Genomic DNA, 13,734 nt, shown 5'->3' on the forward strand with positions numbered 1-13,734 from the left:
GTCATCAAATGAGCGGTATTGGTTTTAGCTATCATTAACATGGTGTGTGCTGCTTTTAAAAAGGGCTTAAAGGTGCTTATTTTCAATTTCTGTATTTTAAAACTCCATAAAGGTGCTTTTTTCATTGGGTGTTTGTAAAAAGTGCTTAATTTTCCCATTTTCAAAAATGAGATTTTTTCTTTACCATGTCAATTTTCACCGTGTATTATGCAAAAGCAGGCTTTTCAAATTGTTCTATTCAACGTTTTCGCAATTCTTTCAACCGCAATCTATTTCAGCGTGCCGTCGGTCCATAGCGTATGAAATCGCCATTCATTTTACAGGTTTGATGAAATACTTGTGAATTCGCATGTGCGTATAGTGAGCTGGGTTCGGTGAGATTATTGCCCGCACCTGTGCAACTCTGCTGCATTTTGCAAGATATTCTCAATTTCAAGCTTCATTTTCCACCCTCTGAAATCGAACTGAAAATTTTTTTCATCATTTTTTAATGACTAATATAGTCACGAAAAGAGTTCTTCGCCAGAAACTAGTTATTTTATCATGATCATCTAAAGTCTTTGAAAATTATTTTGCATTTTGTTAATGTACGTTGTGCATTGAAATATTTTTTGAGTACTTATTTTTTGTTGAAGGATTTGACTATGCACTCTGATTAAGTAAAAGTACTATGCTGCTTATGCAATGTTCATTCAATTATTCTGTTCACATTAAACTAACTTTATTTAAATATTTATGGTTTTTCATAACCATTATTTAATGGCTCATTAAGGTTTTTATTTTAAGAATATTTGAAATTTAAACTTTTTTAATAATTTCACATTTTCTAAAAATGCTAAATTAGCAGTTTTAAACAATACTAAAAAATATTGGTTATTGCTTATATATATGTATACTTTTAACTTTTATCGTACTTTTAACTTTTTTATGTGCTTTTATAAGCTATTTGCTTTTATTGTAAGTAGTTACAGTATTTTTTTTTTATTTAAACAGAGTAACCTTCTATCTTTCTTTTTAGCTAATAAAAATGATCATGAAATTTACAGTCTAGTTAAATTGATCAGTTGAAAATATGCTATTTTTGAAATATCTTTTACATTATGAAGTTTCTCGTTCAAGCTAATTTTTGAGAGACTTTAATTGTCAATAAATATTACATGATTGAATTTGCCTTTCAGTCTGCTTTTGATAATATTTTTTCCTTACTAACTTTAGTGCAGTTGAAAAAGAGATTTAGTATGATATAAATAATTTAGCAATATCTGTGTGTAAAAATTAAGTTTCTTGGCCAATATATTTTTTTCCATATCCAAATATCTTTATTGAAGTAAAGAAAAGGTTAATTTTGTGCTGTACATAAATAAACCTAAATATAAAAAGCAAACAAATAATGACCCATAAATAGACACATGATCGTTTAGTTTTATGATGAAGAACATTCTTCATTATCGAAGCACTAACAGAGAGAGTTAGAAGAAACTACAAAAAGTTAAAACAAAGAAAAGATAATAAAAGAATAATGATTTAATAGGAAGATAGTAAAAGAATATTGTGAGGTAGAGGTGGTTTGCAGGAAGAGAAACAGTGATGTTACGATATATTTAAATTAGAACTAATTATGGGAAGAAGAAAATTTTTCAAGTAGATGAAAACTATATTTTTAAAATTAAAATAATTATTAAGAAGTACCATTAGAAGATAGGAAGAAATCATGTTTCATTGATTAAGATATTATTGATTACATAGGACTGATTATAAATTCTAGTGAGTTGCAAATATTATTTATTTATTGGCATTTAGCTTCAAAGCTTTTTATCTTTAAACAATGATGTATTTCATATGAATGACAAAGTGAACATGGGAATTTTTTTTCTTTCCTGCAAAATAAATGAATTTTTCAATTTTTTTTAAATTGTTGATATTTTAAATTTGAATGTTTTAGAAATTCATGTGTTATTTTCTTTTTCTGGCTTCTTTTCTATTTCGATAACTTTGTTTATCTGCTTTTAGATCTAAAAATAGTTTGAAATGTTTCTTTCCAGTTATGACATTATTCTTATTTAAGTACCTATGTATGTTGTTTTTTAGGATAATGAACTTTATTCAAGCATTAAGAGGATAATTTTTAATTCTGATCCTGAGCAGATCACTCTTGGGAATGTTATTGAGAAAGTAAGTCCTTATTAAGTAATTCTGTTATTTATTTCCATTTTTTGTAAATATTTATTTAAATTTTTTAATGAAAATTTAATAAACAGATTTTAATTCAGAAGACAATAAATGTTTTGGGGCATTCTTTTATGTTGTAAAAATCTAAGAAAATCCCTTTTTTTTAAATTTATACCGTTTTATTTGTTTATTTATGTGATGAAAATTAACTAAGATATATTGGGAATAAGAAAATGTAAGAGTAAATTTTTTAAGTTAAAATAAAATATTCTAAGTTTAAAAGTAAAAATAAAGTATCTTTCATTTCTTATAACGTCAGTAAGCGGGTCAGGGACCACTTTGATCAGCCTGCATAGGGACCAAGGTGCATGGTATTGGTTCTCGTTGAACTGTTCTACCGTAAAGTGATCAACTTCGCACGCAGGTCGTCAGGATACCAAAACAGGGGAGCCATCCCCTCTGCAAAGGATCAAAATTGCGATGGCATGTCTTCGGATCATCCTCAGGGATGTTACCCAGACCGTTGCCAATAGCCCATTGTGCAGCACTAGTGTGATGTGAATAGAAATACCTACTTACCATGCCATTTCTTATAAATATAAAAAATATGATTAATCACTCTTACTGTTTTTAAATTCAGAGCAGAACAGTACAGGCTATAAAGAAAAATTATTAAAATGTAAGATGATTAATTTAATATCAGAAAAAAATGTAATCATTGCAACCAAAAACTCTTTACATAAAGTTCAAAGAACATGAAACTGAAATTGATACAGAATTAGATGTTATCTCATTTGTATTGATGTACTAATGGTCCTGGGGAAAAAAAGAAAAATAGTGATTAAAAAATTATTCAAGTAGTTTTGAAGTTTTAACATACTTTCTTAACATATCTCCTACAAAACTCCCACAACCCTATCTGTCAAGACTTATAGTGTATTATACTTTCCAACAAATTTGCAAAATTTCAAAACTACTCATTTTTATTGTCTATTATTCCTTTGTTACCTAAACTATAATCGTAAAATGTGTCCAAAAAAGATATTAAATTAAAAAAAAAATTTCTCTTTACAGTTGATACAAGTTATCTCAAATAATCTAAATACAGCAACTGATACTAATAATTCATGAACTTTTGCAGAATTAATTTGTTTATTTGTTACCCAATTTAGAGTATTAAATAAAGAATTTTAGTATATTGAAGTTCCAGAGTGTCAAGAACTGGTTATCAATTTCTTGGAGAGGTGCAGATTGGGGCCCAAACCCACAAAGAGCTGTCACGAAAATGGTGACGATGATTAGTTTATTAAAGAAAAAAAAATATTGGAAGCAGAGTTTTGAAAACTTAAATTATTTAAAGCTTTCATATTATCATAATTTTTTTTAGTTTTTAGTGCTTAATTTGATAGTATTAAAATTTATAGTAATTAAATGCTCAGATACAAACTTCATCTCTACTGTGACTGCAATATTTCCAAACTACTGAATTCTTCTACTGAAATTAAAGAATAACACTGTGACTTTTTCTACCGAATTAAAGATCTTCATCTAACTTATTTCCAGCCTTTGGGGGTACTTGCTAATTATTCTCTAAAAATGGTTTTAATTTTAAATTTTCAGTAGAGAATTGAAATTCAGTGGAATTGTTAATATTAAACTCAATCTTGCTCATGTTATAATGTCTTTCAACAGGTATCTGTACAGTATGCAAGCCACAATTTAAAATCAAGGACTCGTTTTATGAAAGATTGTGTAAAGAAGGTAATTTATTATTTATTTTTCTACTATTACTTATATGTACATTTCATGCTTGCTTTTTCTCTCACTTTTGTATGAAAGTCACTACTCTTGTCAAACAGATTTTTCACATCTTTTCCCCATTTTTTAAACTTAAGTTTGTTTTTTTTTAAATTTTTTAAATAACTTGCTTAATTTTTCAATGTTTACTTCTAAAATTACGCAACTACTAAAAAATAAAATATGCCTAAGTTAACGACTTGAATTAATTATTTCTCTGCAACTTTGTACATTTGACCCAACCCAAACCTAGCAACCTTTGCAGATGTGTTTCTATCGACATTTGATACATTTGGCTGCCCTCCAATGAGCGATCTGCCTTATCAGTAGTTTATCTCACCTGTTAGACTATTCGTATTTCTAGGGATTTCCAGGCATCAAACATTTGCATAAAGGATATACTTGTGCTTTTTGCAATACACACATCTGCAATTTTTTTAAAAATTGTATATTTCAGGATTTGTAGTAGTCCTAATATTTCTTATTTTCCTGATAGAAAACATTTTGTCCTTATTTTTAGCTTTTTGTCCTGGTTTTTCTGATTTTTGTGAGTGTTCAAAACATCTCAATTTTTAATAATGCTGATTTGGATTTTAAATGTAAAAACATACATCTTTTTGTTTTAATTTTCTAATAAAAATTGCAAAATTCAAAACATCTCAGTGTTCAAAACATCTCAATTTTTAATAATGCTGATTTGGATTTTAAATGTAAAAACATATATCTTTTTGTTTTAATTTTCTAATAAAAATTGCAAAATTCGATTGTTTACTGTTACAAGTGTCGCTTTCATTTTTATAACTAAGTGCTTATATTATTATTGGGATATTGATATTTTTATCCTTCGTTAGATTTTTTTTTATGTCAAATAGAATTTATTGCCACAAAATAATTTCTAGATTTTTAATGTTTCTCTAGTTTAGCAGCTTAGCATGCTTAACATTTTTTTAGTCTCTGAAACTAAATATACTAGACTCTAAATATTTGCTTATCTTAGAAACTCATTACACTACTAGACTTTGTTATGTGTAGATTTCAGGTACACAAACCATTATTTAAACATGTCACACTGAGAAACTATTTGTTTAAATCTGTATGAAATGGAAGATTCAAATAATGGTTTAGTCTAAGCAGATCAATCCTAAGCCTACAGTAATGTGAAGAGAAAAGTTTTCCAATTGTTATTTTCCCATTATTTCAGAAAGTTCAAGCAAAATGAATTCCTGAGTTAAAACCTTTTATATCTTGGTGACTCTAAAATCTCTACAAAGAATATAATTTATTATCTATTTATACCTAATTTTTTCCTCGCAGAATACAAAAATATTTCAAATCAATAACTTTTTTAATCTTGCAAATTAAAAAAGTTATTGATTTGAAATATTTTTGTGTTTATATACAAATCAGTAGTGACCAATAATTTAAGATTTTATAAATTTTTGATACAGCACTGAAAGTTTATAGATTTCTGAAACTATCACAGTTATTTTGTTGCTATCTTTCGATTGAAAATAAATATATTATTTAAAAGGTTTGAGTTTGAACAAAACTCAACATCCTTTATTTTGTTATCTTCATCTCTATCTGAAAGTTGAAGAAATTATTGTATGCAACTCAATGCTAAAATGACATCTTTACACTGGCCCAAATATCCATCCTTGTTCTAAAACAGGAAATTGGCTTACTTCATCATATGAGTGGGCCACTGGGTTATCTTAATTTTGACACTAAATCCCGAGTCACTGATGCACCTATTCATTTTTCATATTGTTCTTTGCATATTCAATATTTATAAAACTTATTTTCACAGTATTTAAAAGTTGGAATAGTTTTAGATAATTTAATGTAGTATTAATCTTTTAACTTTTACGAACTATATAACTAATACTAGTTAATTATTAAGTAGCGAAGAAAAACTAAGTTCTTCAAGATAAAAATTTATTTATTTCCTTTCTTTATTTTATAATATATCTTTTCTTAAAAGTCAGTTCATTGGTTTAATTTTCTCTATTTCAAAGCTAAATGGTTAATCATCAAGTCACCAGATATTGTTTTTTCAATGAAGTGTGATTAACAATTTAACTTTGTTTGTATTTAATTTGATGTGAATTTGTGGCTGAACTTATATTAGTTTAATTTCATTTTAGATTATACTTGGAACTACTTGAAAAAGAAATTGTATGTAAAACTGTGGTTTCATTACAATGCATCATTCATTTGGCATCATTCAGGAACTCATTCATCATTGTGTAAAGAATTCATATGGATTGTTTATCAAACTTATTTCTATGTATGTTCCCAGTGCATCATATGCAATTTTAAATCATTTTTATGATCCATGTTTCTTAGTTTTTAAAATGTAAATGTTGGGAATTGTCTTTTGTGTTATATTGTAAATAAAAAAGAAAAGAAAGGTGTGTAAAAAAGTTTATTAAAGTGTGTTCTATTAATAATTATTTATTTTCTTTCTTCTATATTTAGTTTTTATAACTCCTAAAACTTATTAGTTTCTTAAAACTACCCCATAATAGAAATTAATTACTATGTTCCTGTCAAGTGATTTAATAATCAAATTAAACAATTTTTCCTACTCACAAAAACTTTTAAAAGCATAGATTTTTTTTTTTTAATTTTGTAATTTAATTTTTGAAAATAACCTTCAACTATATGAAATTTTTGTCATGTTTGAAATATTTATTATTGGCATTTTTTGCATGCTTTAAATAAATAAAAAATTAACTAACTTCAAATAATTTACATCTAATGCTCAAATTCCTGCATATCCATAGTTATATACAATCTTTAGAAATATATTTTGTAACTATGATGAACTATTTATAGTGCGATTGTGAATGGAACTTAATATTGAAATAAAGTAGATTACTTTGCTGACTCCTTCATATGGTTTTACATCTCAAAATCTCCTTTTTTATATTTTAAAATATATCATTACGGTAGTTAACCATCTGATAGTACTGCTTTTAAAAAATATATATTTCGCCTGCATGTTTTTTTTTTAATTTGCTAAGTTTCTCCTATAATGTTTAATAGGAAAATGATGCATACCTGGGAAATGTTCTCAAAAATTTTCTCATTTTTGAAAATGCCAGAAGGTTAACCTTCCGAGTATCTGCCCTGCTTTTCCCCGTAGCTGCAGGTAATCTGCACTAGAAAAAATGACTATACATATGATGTTCAATGGAAAAGTAAGTCTGCAGCTGGGAAATGTTCTTAAAAATGTCCCTATTATTTTTGAAAATGCCAAAATCTGAGTATTTGGCTGTTATTTTTACATTGCATTTCTTCCTTTTTTTGCATAAAAATATTTTTTATGTTATTCAATAGCAAAGTAGTGCATAGCAGGGGAATGTCAGTATAATTTTGTCTCGGTCTCCATGCTTGTAAGGTTAATATGTTTATGGCCAGTCATATTTGAAATATAATGTACCTTAATTGAATTACTAACATAAATAAATATTAAATTTAATAATGCATGTGTATTGCTTGTTTCCTTTCTTTTTTAAACTCTTATTTTCTGTTAAAACATTAATTTATGTTATAAAAATAATATTTAATAAAGTAAAAGAATGAGTGCCGAAAATTTACACTAAAAGCAAAATAAAGTTAAGAAAAAATTGATTAAATCATTCTCATTGATCAAAATTTTGTAAAAGGCTCAGAATTTTTGGATCAATTAAATTTGTCGACTTTTGTTTTAAACAGTGAAGTAAGTAAATGCTTGTCACTTCTGGAATATTTGTTTCAATATCTATTGAAAAGCACAGAACATTTTACTGTTGAAATAACTGTTAATGTTGTGTTTAATAACTTTTATCTGGACAAGTTTAATATAATATATTATATATTGTATAAATTTACACTAAAAGCAAAATAAAGTTAAGAAAAAATTGATTAAATCATTCTCATTGATCAAAATTTTGTAAAAGGCTCAGAATTTTTGGATCAATTAAATTTGTCGACTTTTGTTTTAAACAGTGAAGTAAGTAAATGTTTGTCACTTCTGGAATATTTGTTTCAATATCTATTGAAAAGCACAGAACATTTTACTGTTGAAATAACTGTTAATGTTGTGTTTAATAACTTTTATCTGGACAAGTTTAATATATTATATTTTGAGGTAAAAGTTCACTGACAGAGCATAGTTTTTATAAAATTTAATGGAATGTTGCAAATCAAATCTAGACATCTTGTTTTTCCTGTCTTTTACTTTGTTGATCGTGCTTATCAAGTAAGTGAAGTTAATTACTTAATAAATCAAGAAAAAAGTGCGCTTTCATGAAAAATGTGATACTATTTCTTTTTGAAAAACATTCAAATATAAAAATTATCAATATTGTTCCATAAAGTTATTAAAATATTCCTACTTTCAGCCATTAACTATAGTTTTTTTTTTTCGTGTAGTTGCAAGGTTTCATATAAAAATTGATTTCCACTATTATATGCAGTTAAAATGGGGTATGCAAATTTTCACATTATAGTTTAAAATGAATATTTCTTTGTATAATGGGTTAATAAAAAATAATTTAATATTTTAAACTATCCACAATAAATATAATCATATCATTTTGTACCTATTTAACAAGCCTACTTAGCTTTAGTCCCAGATTTTCTGAACTTAACTAGTTGCCCTCAAAATGAGTCTCACCCTATCTTATTCTATGGAGAAGTAGTAGAAAAAAGATATGAAAATTTAATCCCAGCAACGAATGTATATGGAGATTCAAAATTGTAAATATTTGCATTTCTTAATGTTTTGTTTCATCAACATTCTATATCATTATTACTTCATATCATACATTTTAACCTTTTCATTTAATGTTATTTATGTATATTTAACTGTATATACTAATAAAAAGTTTTCTACAATCTTATTGACTAATATTTTTGATTGAAATTATTTTTTATGATTGCGTGAAAAGACAAGTTTTTATATTATGTCAGTTTTTGAATAATATTTCATTCAAACACTGTGCAAAGAATTGACACAGTAATTTTACCCTCTTCAGAAAATTTTTATACTATCGATATTCAAAATACTTATTGAATTCTTCTATAAAAACTAACTCAAGCCACTAATCTAAAACAATTATTTTTTACTGCAAAGTAAAAGGAACTTAGAAGTGACCGTATAAATTGCAATGACTTTTCACTATAAACTTAAAAGGGATTCCCAAACTTCTTACAAAAAAATAATTTAACTAAAGCTAATAACTCGTATTTGTGAAAACCCATTTTTGATGTCAATATGTTAAAAAAAAATTTTGTGTTTGAAACTTAATCTTAATTTTTTTAATGACAAAAAAAGTATTTAGAAGAATTTTTAATTATGTATCTTTCTGTGAATAATTAACCGCTTCAATCACTTAAATGAAAATTGTGTAATGAAACTGAAAGCTATATGGATATATCATGTGAGAGCATTCTTTTCTTTTGTGTGTGATTATTCTGTCTGTTTCTGATTAGAGTTGATTACATAGTGGTCGTCAAATAAATTAAATAGTTGAAAACATTTTGAGTGACATTCTGAAAATATTCAAATTTATCTACCAAGTTTAGAAATAAAACTTTTTAAAGAAATTGCATTTTTTTGGAGGCTATTCGACAATTTAATAGCATAGATTTTTTTATTTACTACTTTGGAATATGGTGTATTGTAATCAATTTAAATATTATTTACGTTTAGGCAAAATCTATGAAACGAACATCAAAGATTCGTTGATGTTTACAACTTCTAAAACTTTTTTTTCCGATCATTTCTGCTCTCGGTCTCATGACAACTTTTAGAACTGTTAATGCAATCCTTTTCAGATATTTTTGTTATCTGCACTCGCTTTGCTATTTAAACAACTTCTTTACCACATCACGTCGTGTTCTCATGTGTTACAAAAATACAATAATTATAACCAAATAAACATAAAAATTGATATTACAATTTGTAAAAACCAATAAATATCGTATCTAATCACAAAGTAATGATTCAAATATTATTGAAATTAAGGCAAAGACAGTTTTCTTACAATTGCTCTTCAAGTGTCATAATTAGATTGACAATATCCCCCTATCTAATATATTGTTGCTGGAAACACTGCATTTAAACAGATAAGTTAATTGAAAATAAAGCGCCTTGGCAGAAATTAAAAGTATCCTGATACATTAGTCTAAATAAAATTAATATCGAGCCCCTAATTAAATAATTCAAAATTTTTTTTAATGAAATGAAAATATTTGTTTATAATTACTTCCCAAAATACGTATTTTTTTTAACATTTCGGGATTATATTTATATTGAAAAACAAGACAAAACTTCAAAATTAATAGCTTTGAAACTTATTAAAAAAGTCATGAAAATAAATGGTTGCAAAAAATTAATTTTTCTGTGATTAAATTTTCATCAAAAAAAACCACCAAATTAAACAAAAAAAAGTCTTGGTTATTTTCAGACATACTACTTAGCGGCAAAAAAATAATAATTCTCCAGTTTTCGTTAAACTGAATTACAAAACAAAAACAAAAGAAGAAAAAAAAATCTTTCAGTTTGAAGTAATCTTGATCTCAAAAACTGATCAGCAAGGAATAAGTAAAAAAAATGTTTTTGTCGATATTTAAGAATTTTTTATTGGGAAATTTAATGTTGAGCATTAAGTCTTTTCTTTTCTTTTTTTTTTGCTTACATTTGTGTGAAATCTTATTTGCTTTTAGAGACCGAATGCGATTTTTTTTTCTTGCATATTGCGATTTTTTTCGCATCAGATATTTGAAAATTTTATTGGTCAAATATACTTTCTCTCAAAAATCTAACCAATCTTTCTCTCAAAAATCTAACCAATTTCTCCGTTTCCCTCTACAGTGATCGGAAGTGCGTAAACCGCATTCAGTGTAATTGGCCCTATATGACGAATTCTATCCCCTAGCGCCACCTGTTTCTTGTTACCTTGCTGTTCGATAGAGAGCGCTCGTTTCCGTTCCTTTGATCTTTCATGACGTCAAGTTCTAACGGAAATGATGAAGTTTTCATCATTATCAGATGATCAATCCTGTTATCCTTTAGTTGGGTGGTTGATTGTTGTTGGTGTCGCAAGTAGTGAATGGGTTGTGGTCATTGAATATGGTTGACAGTTGAAGAGCGACATGATTTCATGTCCCTCACCAATAAACTATGGATTTTATTTTATCTTGATATATTCTTTTTTAAATTAATTTGAAAAATGGATCGAAGCTAAATCTTAAAAAAAGAATCTTTATCCATAATCTCGATAAGAAAAAATTCATAAAAAATGGGCAACTGTTTCAGTCGCACGGCTAGCAAAAATGTCAAGAAAGAAGTAAGTGGACAGCCTCCTGTTGAGAGAAATATTCTGGACAACTGTCCATCTTCCTTGACATCTTTGGGTGTGCAAACTCATGAACCCTCAGTGACCAATTTGAGATATGCCTCAGATCCCACTTGTAGAAACGGACCCAGTTTACCACCAGTACCATCAGACTCTGATAGTTCATCGGGCGCAGGTGCCAAAATCTTTGTTGCCCTTTATGATTATGATGCTAGAACAGATGAGGATTTGAGCTTTAAAAAAGGTGAACATTTGGAAATTTTAAATGATACTCAAGGTGATTGGTGGTTCGCTCGTTCAAAATCTACCAAACAAGAAGGATATATTCCATCTAATTATGTGGCGAAACTTAAATCAATTGAAGCTGAACCGTAAGTATATTATTTACTAAATTTAAAAAAAAAAACTTTTTACGTTTTATCTATGTTTAGTACCTTTGAAACAAATACAGTCAAACCTCGATATCTCGAACTTGAAGGGAGAGAAGAAAAAATTCGAATTATCGAAAATCGCATGTTATCGATGGTAGAATAAAGAAAAATGCTCTTTACCTTATTTACTATTCCATGTTTATTCTAAAAACACTTTTTACACTTTCATTTTAAAAAAGATTCAAATTTTGTCTGTAACACTTTCTAAGTGGATTATAGCTTTAAATGTCTCCTCTGACATATTAGACTGCCTCTCAATAAATCTCCTTACAGTGTCCACTGCAGAAAGTGCTTGTTTGTTAGTAACATTGACTGATAAATCTTTGATTTCCTCATCCTCTTCTTCTGATAGCTCACAAGAAGCTTTCGTTTGGGCGATGATATCATTGTCATCCCACTGACTGCATCATCTACGTTTACAAAGTCATGAAATTCCATGTCATCAAGCTTCATGAGTTCGGTCAATCTGTCCCAATCATTTTCGGTGTAGTTTTCAGCAGAATTAATGATATTGATTGTTTGACTACTTTTGTGATCTTTAATGAATCCAGACTTCTTGAAGCCATTCATTATCATAGAGGAAGACACATCATTCCATGCCTTGTCAGTCATTCTTAAAATTTTTAATTTTTTTGCAATATTTTTTTAATTTTAGAAAAAAAATGTACACTATTTATGGAAAAAAAATTCAAGTTATCGAGAGATTAGAAAAAAAAAAAAATTGTGAAATCAAGTTTTTTTAACATTGAGTGTATAGGAAATTTGAAGGGAATTTTTTATCTCTTCGAGATATTGAAAAATTCGTGAAATCGAGGTTTGAGTTGGCGAGGTTCGACTGTATTTTAATAGTCAATGTTTATCTGTTTCCTTCACTGTGTAGTATATAATGTAGTTTATCTAAAAGATATCTAAACCCTTTTAAAATGTAACTTTTTTACTACACACAGCACTACACCTAACTGTGATTTCCTGTAAAGGAATAGTAGTTGAGTAATTATTTAGTTTATGTAGGCTTTTCTTTCTATGCTTCTTCACTAAAAATGATGTTTGTTTGAATTAATTGGGTAGAATTTGTGTTGAAGTACATTAAATATGTTCTTTGATAATCACTACTTTATTTAAACCATGAACTGTTTAGTCCGCTGCTGGACATTCTAAAAGCCATATAAAATTATATAAACCTTAGCCCCACATCAGAGGGGGCCCCAAATCGAATTATGTTATGTTAGCTTCTTCATTAATCTATCGTATGAACACAAAAAATCTATATTTCCTAAATCCTTGACTTTCTAATGCAGAACTCAGCTAAATTTTCACAACAAATGTACGTTGGACAAATTTGGCCAGGTAAAAGCCTGTATTTTTACCTATCACAAAATGCTATATGTTTACAAAAATGCAGGCTTCCGATTGGCTTAGTTGAGACTTCCGAGTTGCAAAAATTTAGCTGAATTCTGTCCTAATGTCAGCAAGGATATGAATTTTTCGCAGATAGATGACTGACAAAGTTAGCAATCAGAAAACTGCATTTGCCATGATGGGCATAGAATTGTCAGAGAGTCAATAAAGTGAACAGAACGATATTTCGTCTGACCATTGGAGGGGGACTTAATAGCTATTTTAGGTTCTAGTCAATTTTCTTGTTATATATTAAAAGTGAAAATTTAAATATCTCCATAAAGTTCAGTTCTTCATTACTGAAGTAGTGAAGCAGAGGGGGCCCCCAAAGAAGTTTTTGCCCTGGCCCTGTCGGGCCCCGTGAATGAGTTAAAAAACTTTACATGTAGTTGCTGACTATTTTACGTTATTGAACCATAACCATTTTTGCACTTTTACAACTATATAAAGCAGGGTTGGCAATGTTTAGGACAGAATGGATTAATCCACGGTTTAAACCCTGGTTTAAACCGTCCTGTCCAAAACCCTTGTCCAAAACTGTCTTAAACTGTCCAAAACCCTTTTACTCAAATTATGTCACAATTTTA

At 27.9% G+C, this 13,734-nt stretch overlaps 2 protein-coding genes across 3 annotated transcripts in view; both read left to right on the top strand.

Annotated features, from left to right (window-relative positions):
• LOC107438258 (uncharacterized) overlaps nt 1–8,858 on the top strand; it is a gene marked incomplete at its 5' end in the record, with an annotated part of 31,560 nt that extends 22,702 nt beyond the window's left edge. For both annotated transcript variants that reach the window (XM_043046151.2, XM_043046152.2), the window contains 3 exon segments: nt 2,089–2,172; nt 3,862–3,930; nt 6,114–8,858. In XM_043046151.2, coding sequence (XP_042902085.2) covers nt 2,089–2,172; nt 3,862–3,930; nt 6,114–6,134 — 174 coding nt within the window.
• Nucleotides 8,859–10,931: 2,073 nt separating this feature from the next.
• LOC107438260 (tyrosine-protein kinase Src42A) overlaps nt 10,932–13,734 on the top strand; it is a 51,765-nt gene continuing 48,962 nt past the window's right edge. The window contains exon 1 of the mRNA XM_016050495.4: nt 10,932–11,689. Coding sequence (XP_015905981.1) covers nt 11,262–11,689 — 428 coding nt within the window. The 5' untranslated portion in view covers nt 10,932–11,261. The remainder of the gene's footprint in view (nt 11,690–13,734) is intronic.

Source organism: Parasteatoda tepidariorum, chromosome 4 (assembly GCF_043381705.1).
Source record: "Parasteatoda tepidariorum isolate YZ-2023 chromosome 4, CAS_Ptep_4.0, whole genome shotgun sequence".
NCBI classification, from domain to species: Eukaryota; Metazoa; Arthropoda; class Arachnida; order Araneae; family Theridiidae; genus Parasteatoda; species Parasteatoda tepidariorum.